This window comes from Lotus japonicus, chromosome 1, assembly GCF_012489685.1.
Source record: "Lotus japonicus ecotype B-129 chromosome 1, LjGifu_v1.2".
Taxonomy (NCBI): Eukaryota; Viridiplantae; Streptophyta; class Magnoliopsida; order Fabales; family Fabaceae; genus Lotus; species Lotus japonicus.
Window position 1 is genome coordinate 106,862,767 of NC_080041.1, and position 14,124 is coordinate 106,876,890.

Here is a 14,124-nt window from a genome sequence, read left to right on the forward strand (position 1 = left end):
TTTCAATCTAATGGATACCTTTCTATGACAAAATAAAACCCTTTATATACCTTTTCTTCCTTTTTATCTCTTTTTTTCTCTTTTTTTTCATTGAATTAATAAGGGCTAGAAGCCTAGAAGCAGTGTTATCAGAGTCGGACCGGTCATTGACTCGGTCAGGGCACTGGGTCAATGGGTCACTGGTTCAACCACTAGGTCACTGGTTCAACCGTTTGACTCGGTCTTTATTAAAAAATATAAAAAATTAACACTAATTAGCCTATTACATTCTAAATTTAAAATTATTACCATCATATAAGAATTATATAAACTAAAAATAATTTACATAATAAAACCTTGCAATTTATTACGGTTACCTAAAGTAATAATATATAAAAATATTATGCACGTTGGGACCTTATTGCTACAAATCAGAAAAGATTTCTTTTGTCCACTAATTTAGCAAAAGGGAGTAAGGGCCTGTATAGTACTCTAGCTAATTGTTGGTTTTATATTAGGCCCATTCAAACTCTTAAATAATATGATCATGTTTTTGGGCCAAGTAAATCTAAAGTCTAATAGAAGGCCGCACTTTAGCTAGAGCCCAAGGAAACAAAACCCTAATTTCTAATATCATATATGTAACGAGTAATGATATATACATACCTCATTTTTTAAACACTCAATTTCCACCTCTTTTTATTTCTATCTCTCTCATCTTATCATCTATCACATCTCATATTTTCTCTCTCTTACTTTTTCTTTTCTTCCTATCTCTCTCAACATTCCACCTCTCCACCTCAAAAGAGAGGTGTGGATGAAACATTACCCTATATGTAACTAAAGAAAAGAAACAGTGGACAGCAGCCACACAAATATGCAGCAGCAACAGAATACAATGAAGGTGCGGGAGCAAAGCGATGTGGGTGAAGAGAAGTTAAAATCAAGAAAGAGACAACCTCGTGACGGCCGGAAAGAAGAGTGGCAACCTTGGACGGCCGGAAATTGATAACCCAGGGACAAGCACGGTGAGGACGGCCCCTAGCTCCATGACACAGCTTTGTTGCAGATCTGTTAAAAGAGAATGGATACTAGAATGCCGTTTTTTTTTCTACTCTCCGGTTCAGTAAAAAACCGACCGAGTCACCGGTTTTGAGGTAAACCGACCGAGTCATACCGGTTCTTACCGGTTCAATTGCATGGCCGATCCGATCCTCGACTCGAACCGCTCAGGTGACCGATTCCCGGTCGGACCGGTTCAACCGGCCGGTCTGAGCCGAGTTTTATAACACTGCCTAGAAGCATCCTTGTAAGTCTTTGGTGATATGCAATAAATCAAATACTTTTTAATTTCATTTTCTCCAATCTCATGTTCACAAATGGATACGAAACTTCATAAGTTTTTTTACCATCTTTACATGATTCATTAAATGACTTTCACATGGTAAAAGTTGAATTGGTACTGGTTTTTATGTATCCTTTTATTTTCTCAATCTGAAAAATGGAAAATGTCATATTTTCTTATTTGCAGATGTCTAATGGTGACATGTTCCGGAACAACCATGATAAAATAGACTTTGATTGGAATCTGGATTTTAGTTGAGTTAACATGAAAATTTTTCATCCCAATCCAGAAGAATCATCTTTACATTTTGCATTGAAGCGTCTGTTCGTACTAGCACTAAATTTCACATTCATTTTTTACTAATGTGGATTTGTTGTTATAAAATTTGGTGTCATTTGACATGACTTGTATCCGAATATCCGATTATGGTTTTCAAGCTTAACCTTGCCCAGGCTCTGCAAAATTCCTGGCTCCGCCACTGGTGGTACATGCACTAAAAATCAACACGTAATAATGAAAAGGGAAGCACAGCTTGAAATTAGCGCAGTACGATAATTAGTGGACCACCCACCCCACTAGCACTCAAAGCCAGAGAAAGACCTGACTTCAATAATGCAGGGAATCTCTGGTATGTACAGTGAGATGGGATGGGGAGTGTCAAAGCCAGCTTGTGGACAAGATCCCCAACAAAGGATCATGGTAAAGGCAACAACCTAGAGTCTCCCTTCCTGCTGAGGACGCGGTGGGATGTTCCTTACATCAGATCGTGAATGGTGGAAAAGCGAACTTACATCTGGAAGGTGCTTGCAACGTGATACCGAGGCTGGCGTGAACAAGACAAGCTTTTGAGGAGCAAGAAAGATGGACTTCGCGGTTGATGGTGGCTGCAACTTTGGGTGTTGGATGAGGCAAAGGAGAAGATGCAATGGTGGAGGTGAAGTGGTTGCTAAAATGGAGGTGGAGAAGAAGGAATAAACACAGTGGTTGAATTTGGAAGGGTGTGCGTGGGAGAGAGTGGAGAAGATTGGGTTGTGTAATTAGTGATGAATGTTAAAGCTCTAGAAGGTGCTTTGCTTTTCTCATATAAAAAAACTAGTATATAGGCCCGTGCTATGCACGGTGTTTCATATCTGGTAATTTTTATTTTGTTTTTTGTCTCCTGAATTAAATCTTTGATAACATCATGTTAACAAATGCACATGCCTAAGTCAATTATATGCAAGCATAAGTCAATTATATGCAGGCATACGTTGGTTACCAGGAAGTTTGCAATAAAAAAAAATAATCCTAATGGATTATACATCAGATGGAAGCTTGTTACCATACATATATATGGATACATCATACATAAGTGGCAACGAAATAAAGGCAAATGCTGTTACACTTGATATGGGTGGATAATAACATCCACCAGTTTGATATCTTCGGTTGAAAAAAGAAGAGATACCACTTGTCCAGTATGTATAGAATGCAGTTCACAGAAGAGTTTCCAACCTCTACCGATCTTAGCGTAGTTGAATCGTTCTGGTGCAAGTATGCTACATAACACTTGAATGCCAGATGGCCCTCTTAGAATCCAGTGGAAAACATCAGAGTTACGAAGGTAGTAAGCAATGTGCTTAGGAACATTCTGCATATGAAACCAAGGATAGATATTAGATATTCAAAATAATTATATGACTTTAAGAATGGAACCTACAATTTAAAACATTACCAACTGGCTTCCTTTTGACTGGCTTTCCGTAAGTTGCACTGTGAAATAACATGGATAAAATCTCCATTCTGGCACATTTGTTACAATGGGCTCTAACATAGGGGGATACTCTAAGTGTTTGGATCGAGGCCCTCTGTGGTAGTCTATCTCTTGTGAATTTCTACCGTAAACAAATAGATCGAACATAGACCCTCCTTTATATCTCAAAATACACCATCTCACCCCCTCCAATCCATAAAAATGACGGATTTCAAACCACCCAGTTGAAATTTGTGGCTTAACAGGACACTTAATAAATTGGACAGAATTCCTATTACCAACAGGGTCAAATAACAACCACCTGTTACTAAGTTCAACATCAAACCTTGTTGCGAAAAATTCTGCCACAGAAGCAGTCATCTGCAACTTAAAATATTTTTGAATATTTAATAAGTTGGTGATATATATGATATGGATATGAACATTAGATGATCAAACAAACCTCGTAAGGACGACTGACAACAGCAAATGCAGACTCATACGCTTCAAAATTCGCCGACAGAATGTGGTCCATTGTTTAGGAAATGGGAGGGCAATCCAGCCAAAGTGTGGGATGTAGGGGGTATGGAGGGTATATATAGACTCACAACTGTGGACTTTTACAGCATAGTCCTATTATTGAGTTGATATTTAGTAAGAATGTAAGTAATGAATGTCTAACCAGTAGGTTGCATTTAAAGACCTTTTCTAAACTAATTCATATTACATGTCTAAACTGTCCTCTTTTAGCTTTATTTTCTCATTCTCCATTCTATCATTCTTATGATTCCCATTACACAATACTGTATCCATTAGATGGGCATAAAAATATATCAATTAACCAAATTCCACTATTTCCCTATTTAGCCGTTCAAACCACAATTAAATTAAAAAAAAAATAGCTACTTGGATTTACGTGTTACATTAGATCCGTCCAAAAAAAAAAAATTAGACTAATGGGATACGAAAATAAAATTAGTGTTTATATTGACTTAAAACTTAAACAACACCATATAGACAAAAAGGAGAACTTTTGCTCAAAAGACATGTACAATTATTTTGCTAGAAAAAGAAAAAAGGGAGCAAGAGTGTCAGATGCAGCATGCGTGATTCATGCATGCAGTGAAGAATTAATGGTATGAATAAAATCATAACTACTTTTGTAGGATATTAGTTCAAAACAAAGTCAACCATGTGGGAGATTTCAAATTAAATAATTGAAAGATACGTCCAATGGACTACAATACTATCCTGCTCATATATTATCAAAAACCTCAGTGCACACAACATTCTTAGTGAAGTTGGAAGTCGTTTGGTCTAACCTTAATGGAAATAATCCATATCAAAGGAATGGACGATATTACAATCTATCACATTGGGATAACGTGGACAACGTGGCGGTTGCAGACCTCACAGAAATACATCTTTTCATCTGGATAAACTTTTTTATTGCATTTACATGCAGTGTACCACCAGTCCATACCCTCTTCTACATAGCTGATAGTGGCATATACAATGCACACCGAATTCTGCAGGGTAAATGTAAAGATTCAACGATATGATTTTCGAACAATAATCCCTCACAAATTAAAGAATGATACCTCCTTCATGTCATGGACTTGCGCAATGGTCTTTCGAGGGGTTAAGATTAAGAAGTCCTCTTCATCTACAACCTTGCTTGAATCTTGAAGCTGACTTAGAGATTGCGATCCTGTATCATTACTTGCTGAAAACCTAATAACACAATGAAAAAAAATTATGTCACAATATTGTTACCCATAGTAAAAAAATCCGGATTTAATGAGTATACCTTTCCATGACAGCCACAGCTATGTCGACTGCGGGGTTAAACAACATTTTTGTAGCCCCATGCACATTTTGCAAAGACAAATTCCCTTGCCATGTCTTGACTTTGACAAATTGGAGAAGAATAACTACGTTCACCATTTCACCACCATTAAGGAACAGATTGAGATCTTCGACATAGGGTCCAAATAAGGCACACTCCATCTTGACCCTACATATATGGTAAGTGGTTTTACTTTTTAAATTATAATTAGTGTGTTAAATAGATATTTAAAGTATGTGTGATTAAGCCAAAAATACCCATAAGAGTCAATTTCAATGACATTCATCTTTGTTTTCTTTCCATGACTTTCAATCACCCTCTCAGTTCCAACAACAGTGAGGATTCCAATGACGTCTAAGATAATGAAACAAAGCACTTATTAATATAAATTATTTAACCCGATATGTCCTAAAATTTTTGGGAAATTAATTGTATTACTCTTACCAATTAAAAAATTTGTATCATAAGCGGTAGACATCACGTCAGCAAGAGGGACGAACGAATAAGGATCAACAGAAATGGGATTTTGGTTCATTGGGCGGACTTCAGTGTTAAACTGGAAATTAACTTTGTAGGGGTGTTTAGTTGGTTTGAACAACCCAGTATTGTCAGCAACCTCAAAATAGGACATGCTATAGACGTTTCCGTCAATAAGAGTCGTCTCAAATTTATACATGATTGTCTTCCTAATGATGACATGTATTTTATCCCCCTGCCAAATAGATTCAGTAATTATGGTTAAACACAAAAGATATTATTATGGTGCTTCAGTTCATGTTGCTTTTTTCAATTTTGTATATGGGCAACCAATATATAGTTGCAAATTCTTTTTTGCCTTGTGTCAAGTAACGGTGCAATAATCTCTGTACTGCCAAACATTACAGATGGACTTGGACACATGTGTGGAGGGTATCTTCTTTACATAGAAATGAAACGAATTACTTTTCTTTCAAAAAAAAATGTCAAAGCCAAAAAAAATATGTCAAAGCTAAATTACCTTGGCATCCATTACAACCATTTCCAGAGATAATGGTAATTTGGAATTAGTATAGCCCTGGCTATACCAGATGCGTATGATCTTGACCAGCATCCTCCATGTCTCCTTCCCAGGTCGAAGATTAATCACATCATCGAATTGAGAAGCCATGATAGCAACTAAGTTGTTAATTGGAAAACAGATGGTTGGTGGAGAACTGATATGTGGAAGCAAGTGTATTTATAGAGAGGTATGTGGAACATGGATGATGGGAATAAGGAATTTTTTAAGCAGAATAATTAAAGGTGAGTTATTAGGGGACAAACTTAGCACCTGTACCATGCCTCATGTATCTCAGTGAGTCAGACATAATATTGATGATTGAGTTGAAATTCCAATTTCAATTTGAGCGGGATACTTGTAAATCAAAGCAAGTGGGAATGGTATATAAAGGACCAATATAAAGGACCAAAAATAGTGAATCTCCGTAGCACTGACACGTGGACAAAGGGACTTGAGAAGGGGCGCGGTGCAGACACGTATGCAATGGGTTCTTTTGAAGGGCTCCTGCATTGTATAGTAGGGGGATGCAAACTAAATTAGAGAGACTAGGTAGTAGGCACATCGAGAACGAGAAGGTACTTTACTTTTCCCATAAAAAAAAATTGACTAAGTTAATTATTATTAATAAAGTTGAGAGAGTGACATTATGACAGACTTGTCATTGAACAATGCACAAGAGTAATAACATCAGTAGAGCAGTGCGCAGAAGTAGTCACATAGGTGCAGTAAAGGTAGATGAAAAAATAATTTATTTCTAGTTGCATTTGTGATATTTAGTTATGCTATTATGAATTTTTTAATTTTTTTAATATTAATCGAGTCAAACGGTTCAACCAGTGACCCAATGGTCAGACCAATGACCCATTGACCCAATGTCCTGACCAAGTCAATCTCCGGGTTGAGTCTGATAACACTGTCCCTTCCTGCTGAGGACGCGGTGGGATGTTCCTTGCATCTTCATATATAGAGGGCCATTGCTATAGCCTATAGGGAGGCCGGAGGGGGGATGAAAGGTCTAGCCAGCAAACAGGGTGTTTTGAAGGCAAGCTTTTGCTGTAATAAACAAAGCACCGTAAACAAAAACGACAAATATACTCTAAATTTCCACTTTCCACGAAGTTGCTATGCTTCACGTGCAATCATTCACTAATCCACGCGTTTGATTCATACCTCACTTTTTTCTTTTACGTGATCACATATCTTATCTCTTATTTTTCTTTTTTGTGTTCCATTTCGACCTTGATGTGGATGTGTATGTGTATGTACAAGAAGATCGTTCGCTGAGTTATACTATTCTGTGTCTTATACAAAGAGTTGCATTATCTTTTTTTTTTTAATGAAAATATATCATTTATAGATACAATCATACAAATCCAAGGGGTGCACAACACAACTCAAGGAAAAGACCGAATATGATAACTTAAAAATTGAAATAAACAAAATTGCTTACATAAATTGAAAAATAGAAACTAAAAAACTAAAAAAGACATGATTTTTCAATCTAAAGCCTAGAAGAGTCTTCTCTACAAGTTCAATCCTTCTCAATCTTCATACTTTTCAGGGGTCTTTGGGCTGGTACTGCTAGCAGCACTTTCACAATCCTCATCTGACTTTCTCTTAGCAGGAGAAAGGTTCACTTTATCTGATCCAACATCCAAGAATAACTTACCGCATGTCCATCACCTCCAAACATGTCCTGTGGCTGAAATGGAATAGAATCCTCACCACCAATTGACCAGTCAATCTGACTAATATCAAAATCATTTTACGCATAAGAGGAAAGTGAATAATAATTTGATCCTTAAGCTTGATCTTGATAAAGCTTATGATAGGGTGTGTTAGGAGATTCTGAAGAAAACTTTAGTATCATTTGGTTTTCCCTCTAGTGTGGTTAACCTTATTATGCACTATTTGTCGTCACATATCCCTCCTTTGGAATGGAGCTAGGTTGTCGTCTTTGTCTCCCAAGCGGGGTTTGCGGCAAAGTGATCCACTTTCCCCATACTTGTTTGTTCTTTGTATGGAGCGGTTAGCGCATGTTATCATGCATTAGGTTAGTATGAATAAGTGGCAGTCGATGACTATCTCCTGGAATGGGCCCGCGATTTCACAACTTTTTTTCGTCGATGATTGTTGTTGTTCTCCAAAGTCAAAGTATCTCAAGCTAGGGTTGTTCATGGTGTGCTGAATCTATTTTGTCGGGCTTCTGGTTTGAGAGTCAACTTGGACAATTTTTGGGCTTTGGTTTCTCCTTTAGTCTCCCAAGCAAAGATATATAGTATTCTAGCCATCACTGCAATCCCATTTTCTTCAAATTTCAGAAGTACCTTGGGTAATCTGTTATTTGTGGCCGTTAAAAGTGAAAACATTTTGATTTCATTGTTGATCAAGTGGCTACTGGCTAGGCATCTTGCGTCATGGAACCTTAGCAAAGCGGGGCACATAACCTTGATTAATCCAGTCTTGTCTTCTATTCCTACTCATGATATGCAGATCCTGTGGTTTTCAAGATCTATGTGTAACATGTTGGACTATATTGCTCGACGTTTTCTTTGGAGCAACAATGATAGGCGAGGAGTTCATATGGTGTCAGAACTTCTAGGAGGAGAAATGTTGCGCTCCTTAGTAAAGAGGTTTGTAATTTGCTTCATTCCGAGAAGAAGCTTTAGGTGAGGTTATCTCGTGCGGTGTATCCCTCGGTTGCGGATTTTGGGGTTGCGTCTTCGTCGACAGGTTCAATATTTGCTCGTTCGATATTTAAGACTTGGGCTCTCATTGGTCCTAGACTTGTTTTTCGTGTTGGTAGAGGTCATGTTTCCTTTTGGTATAAGAGGTGGTGTGATCTTGGTGTGCTTCGTAAGTTGGTGGACTTCGAGCACATCTCTGATGTAGATTTGAGGTTGTGTGATGTGTTGGTGAGTGGTAACATTAACTATATATGCTTTTTTTTATATTCTCTGATGATGTGTGATCCTACCTTGCCTCTTTATTTTTTGTGTCGGGCCTAGATGTGGAGGATGTTGTTGCTTGGGGCCATAGCCAGTGTGGATATTTTTTAGTGAAGAGTTGTTATGGTTGGTTGCGTGGGCAGGTTTCTCTCCTTCTTGATCCGGGTGTGGTATTGGATTTGGAAGTTGCAGGTTCCAGAGATTTTCTGTTTCTTCCTTCGGCAAGCTTGCCATGGTGCCATTGCTTGTGCTTCATCATCGGGGTTTATTTAGCTCGGCAATTTGTAGCTTGTGCAGATTGTTGTCGGTCCCTGTTACATTGCTTGCGGGATTGTCCAACTTTGGGGCGGATTTGGAAGTAGGTGGGTTTGTTGTCTTCTGAGTTCAATGTTTCAACAGATTATTGGGCCCTGGCCATGGTCGTGTTCCGCCCCAAGCTCGAGATCATTTTGCGCTGATGGTGTGGGAGCTTTGGAAGAACCGTTGTAAGGTGGTGTTCCAAGGGCAAGGTCATCCTATCGGTACGATGATGCATAAGGTGAGTAGCAGACTATCCTTCATTCCCAACACCTTATCCCAGGCTTCTCAGTCTTCTTCACCCTGGTGGATCGCTTGGTCGAGACCACTGTTGGGTTGGGTTGTGTTGAATGTGGACAAATGCTCCCTTGGTAATCCTGGCTAGGCTAGGTTTAGGGGTTTACTCGGGGACTGTGGTGGTGGCTGGATCCTTAGTTTTTTGGGCTCCAATGGTGAATTGTTAGCAACTTTCCATGACTTGCACCTTTGTTGGCAGTAGGGATATCAGTGAGTGGCAATTTCTTCGCACTCCTTGTTAGTGATCCAGCTAGTCAGAGATGTGGTTCCCCCCTTGGCATCATTTTGCATCGATCATTGCTGCAACAAAGGGTTGTTGCAATTGCAGTGGGAGATTTTGTTGGAGCATTTGTCTCGTGAGGGGAACATGCCAGTAGATTTTCTTGCAAAGTTGGGGGTACCAAAAAAAAAAGAGAGCGCGCAGTTTCTTTTTTTTTATTTTTTAAAAAGAATGATAGTTATTGGTTAGATAATTAGTGAAGATTGTGATAGGTGAAAATATGATGATATGTGAGGCATATAATATTAAATAAGGATATGGTAGTATAATAGTCTTCACTTCTAAAACAACGACTTTTGGAAAATAAGTGAAACAAAACTTTTGGAATGGAGGGAGCAAAATCATAAGCAAACTACCTAGTAAGGACCCCAGAATCTCTTAGGCAGTTTTAGCAGTAAGGAAACCATAATCTCGTAGGCAATTTATTCAGTTCTAAGACATGCTTTTTAGTATTCTCCTATCACTAATTCAGAGTCCGGAAAATTGATATCAGCTAGAGTAACGTAGTCGTACATGAGGTCCATTTAGACAAGTTTGAACTAATTCTTGATGAAGAGTGAAACCTCAAATTTGAGAAGAGAATAATAGCATATGGTAACGAGAAGTAAGCACACCTGGAGAGCCTAATTATATGCTTCTTCTCTAAGTTCTTGACCTGAGAGACAATTTATCAGATGCATTGCTTGGAATAGCAAGGATCATGTAAGTGGATATCTGCAAGACAATATTTAACCAATGTTATTCAGATTTATAGCCATTTTTTGACATTCCACAAAGTGATCCTACAGTAGAAAAAAATTAGTCAAATGTAAAAAATGAAAAGGAAAACTCACCAGTATGAAAATCTACTAATTTAAAAACAGAACTTGTTACACACCCAAAAAAAATTGTTGTTTTGAACTTGGAGAGAAAATTCAGAATTTCAACATCACGGGTTTTTGAGTCTTGGCAGCAACATCATTATTACCATTGCAGTCATATCAACCAGTATTTGTTTCTTGGTAGAACTGTGACTCAAGATGCAGGAATGTCAAAAGTAACAGAATTTTAGGTACAAACTTAACACTTGTATCAATTGATTCAGTGCATGGACCATCAAATATGAATTCACAACCCAAATCTTTGACAACTCATTCAGCTAAGGTAGTTATGAACACTTAACAGAAAAGGAAGTGAAAAACTACAAGCTAAGACCTTAACTCAGACAGCAAGCATCTTGCAGTAGAAGTCAATAGTCAATTCTATGAACAATTTTAGTTACAGAGCATGAATTATATACATCAATTAAGCATACCAATTTTGAATGGTCAATCACAGAATACAAATTGCTATAATTAAAATATTTATGATAAAAGCTGTCATAGATTTCTGTTTGCTTCATGCCTAGTGTGATTGAAACTGAAAATACTACTAACAAAAAGAAGTATGTTCCCATTATAGTAATCAAACAAGCAAAACAAGCAACTCCAATATTTAAAATGAAAAGCTGAAATTGATTAATGCAATGCAAATAACTAAATTTTATCAATCATTATCACTTTCCTCATTAGTCCAACCATTATTAATCTTGGCCATTGCAGGTTCAAATATGCTCTTAAGCTCTCTTAACATGTTCACAAATACAAACGTATCTTCCTGCTGGTCACCACCAAGCAATATTTTTCCCTTTACAATAGCTGAATTGATCTTAACTTGGTCCACTGTAGAAAGCTTAGAACTGACACCCTTATCCGTAACAAGCTTTTTCATATCATAAAGGTAATCCTCCATGTCCTTCATTACTTTAACCTTCTTTTTGAACTTCATATCTTCTGCCTTGTAATTCTCAGCTTCTTCAATCAATCTTCTGATTTTTTCGGGTGACAGTCTTCCTGTGTCATTGGTTATGGTAATCTCATTCATATTGCCATTAGTTTTTTCCTTAGCAGAAACAGTGAGGATACCATTTTCATCAATAGCGAAGCATACATCATGAGGATGACCACGAGGAGCGGGAGTAATGCCAGTAAGATAAAAATAACCCAACAAATTGTTATAACTGGCTCTTGATCTCTCACCCTCATAAACCTCGACTAAAAGGCTGGATTGGTCATCATAAATTGTAACGTATTCTTCTGTTTTCTTCACAGGAATGGTAGTGTTCCTAGGAATCACAACACTCATGAGATCTCCTTCTTCTGCAATACCTAGTGAAAGAGGTGTAACATCCGAAAGAGCTATCTTTGGAACATTCTTAACGCCCTCGCTCAACAAAGCAGCCTGGACGGCTGCACCACATGCAACAGCCTCATCAGGGTTAATGCTCCTACACAATTCCATCCCATTGAAGAAATCTTGTAATAGCTGCTGCACTTTGGGAATCCTAGAAGAACCACCAATAAGAACGACATCATCCACACTACTCTTCTTCATCTTAGCATCAGTAAGACACCTCTCCACAGTCTCCATACACTCCTCAAATAGATCCATGTTGATCTTCTCAAACCTCCCACGAGAGATTGGAAAACTAAAGTCTATTCCCTCGAATAAAGCGTCTACCTCAATGGTGGTATCAACAGCAAAACTGAGTGTCCTTTTCGCCCTCTCACATGCTTTTCTCAACTTCCTCAGAGCTTTTGCATTCCCCTTGATGTCCATTTTGTGCTTCTTCTTGAACTCCCTTGCCAAATATTCTACCATTCTATTATCAAAGTCCTCTCCCCCAAGGTGAGTGTTTCCAGAAGTGGCCTTAACTTCAAAGACGTTATCCTTAATTGTAACCAGAGACACATCAAAAGTACCCCCACCAAGGTCAAACACAAAAACATTTCTTTCTCCAACACAACGTGTTCTGTTTTCAAGGCCATATGCAATAGCTGCAGCAGTTGGTTCATTGATTATACGAATAACATTGAGGCCAGCAATGGCACCGGCATCCTTGGTGGCTTTTCTCTGCGAGTCATTAAAATAAGCAGGAACAGTGACAACTGCATTCTTCACAGGTGCCTCCAAAAATGCCTCTGCAATCTCCTTCATCTTTATGAGAACCATAGATGAAATTTCCTCCGCTGAAAGTTCCTTCTCTTGGCCTTTGTAGCTAACGACAATCATGGGTTTGTCATTAACATCGCCAATGACTTTGAAGGGCCACAATAAAATATCTTTTTGAATAATGGGGTCACTAAATTTCCTTCCAATTAACCTCTTAGCATCTGCAAAAATTGGTAATAATTTTAATTAGTCATTTCATCATACACAAGGTAGGCAGAAAGGAAAGTTTAGGAAAAAAGTTACCAAAAACAGTGTTGTCTGGATTGGTAGCAGCTTGATTTTTAGCAGCTTCCCCAATCAACCTTTGTTTATCTGTGAAGGCAACAAAAGAAGGTGTGGTATTGTTGCCTTGGTCATTGTGGATAATCTCCACTCTATCTTGTTGCTCCTGCCACACTCCAACGCATGAATAAGTGGTACCAAGGTCAATTCCTATGGCGCATGCTGCATATTTTTCTGTCATTCTTTCAGGCTAACCAAATTTGTGTTTGTGATCAAAAGAAATGAGTTAAGGGTTTGGAAGATATAAAGTGCAGAAAGAAATGGCATACATTTTTTTTTTGAAATTGAAATTTGAAATTGAAATGGCATACATAATCTCGGAAAACAGGTTTTGTGATCGAAGTAAATGCATTAAAGATTAAAAACCTGCGAGCCTCTTTATCTCGGAAAACAGGTTTTGACTTCTAGCCGTGCTACATTTATTGCTTATCCTTGATTTTATTATAAGTATAACTTAAGAAATATCTCTCCTCAAATTAACTTAATAATTTTTCATATTATTAAATAAATAAATTTTTAAATTGTTATTTCTACGATAATAATTAAATATGAATAATTAAATTTGAGTAATATTAATTATTTACACACAAAAAACTCTAATTATATTTATTGAAATATCTTAACCCTATTTATTTTCTTAAAGTTATAATTAAAAAATATTTTAACTTTTATTTATTTAAACTATAATAATTTATATATAATGGTAAAAAATATTGTAAATAAACTCGTGCAACGCACGGGTATAATATCTAGTTTGTATGTATTAGCTATGATTTATAACGGTCACAAGTTTTTAAGGGTTCGTTTGATGGACATGATAAACAGACATGATACGATAGCAATAATTCTATCCTCCTGTAATATATTGTTTGTTACGTCAGCAGGATAGGATAACACTATCATGTCGCTTATTATATCCTGTCTATCGTGTGTAAAAGTTATCTAGAAGGGAGAGTTATGATAGAAATTATCCTGACATGATAGGATATCAGCTTATGAATATTATGAATTTTTTTTATTTCAAAGGAATATTTGATACATTTTTC

General features: G+C 37.3%; 2 protein-coding genes across 6 annotated transcripts; both read right to left on the bottom strand.

Annotated features, from left to right (window-relative positions):
* Positions 1–2,572: 2,572 nt before the first annotated feature.
* Positions 2,573–6,446, bottom strand: LOC130728861 (uncharacterized). Of its 4 annotated transcripts, none has more exons than XR_009015805.1 (8): positions 5,903–6,446; positions 5,350–5,617; positions 5,163–5,259; positions 4,867–5,073; positions 4,658–4,790; positions 4,379–4,585; positions 3,039–3,689; positions 2,573–2,954 (listed from the first exon to the last, which is right to left on the bottom strand). XR_009015805.1 is itself a non-coding variant. In XM_057580448.1 (6 exons), the coding sequence occupies exons 1-6, from the start codon at positions 6,050–6,052 to the stop codon at positions 4,427–4,429; spliced, it is 1,014 nt and encodes a 337-aa protein (XP_057436431.1). In that variant the 5' UTR covers positions 6,053–6,446; the 3' UTR covers positions 2,573–4,426. The 4 variants fall into 4 exon arrangements, 1 of the variants encoding a protein (XP_057436431.1); XR_009015806.1 differs by having other exon boundaries at positions 3,039–3,437; positions 3,520–4,585; XR_009015804.1 differs by having other exon boundaries at positions 3,039–4,585.
* Positions 6,447–7,341: 895 nt separating this feature from the next.
* Positions 7,342–13,477, bottom strand: LOC130728847 (heat shock 70 kDa protein 4-like). 2 transcript variants are annotated; one of them, XR_009015803.1, is made up of 3 exons: positions 13,040–13,477; positions 10,381–12,957; positions 7,342–7,646 (listed from the first exon to the last, which is right to left on the bottom strand). XR_009015803.1 is itself a non-coding variant. In XM_057580431.1 (2 exons), exons 1-2 carry the CDS (start codon positions 13,257–13,259, stop codon positions 11,291–11,293), a joined length of 1,887 nt encoding a protein of 628 aa, XP_057436414.1. In that variant the 5' UTR covers positions 13,260–13,477; the 3' UTR covers positions 7,342–11,290. The 2 variants fall into 2 exon arrangements, 1 of the variants encoding a protein (XP_057436414.1); XM_057580431.1 differs by having other exon boundaries at positions 7,342–12,957.
* Positions 13,478–14,124: the final 647 nt, after the last annotated feature.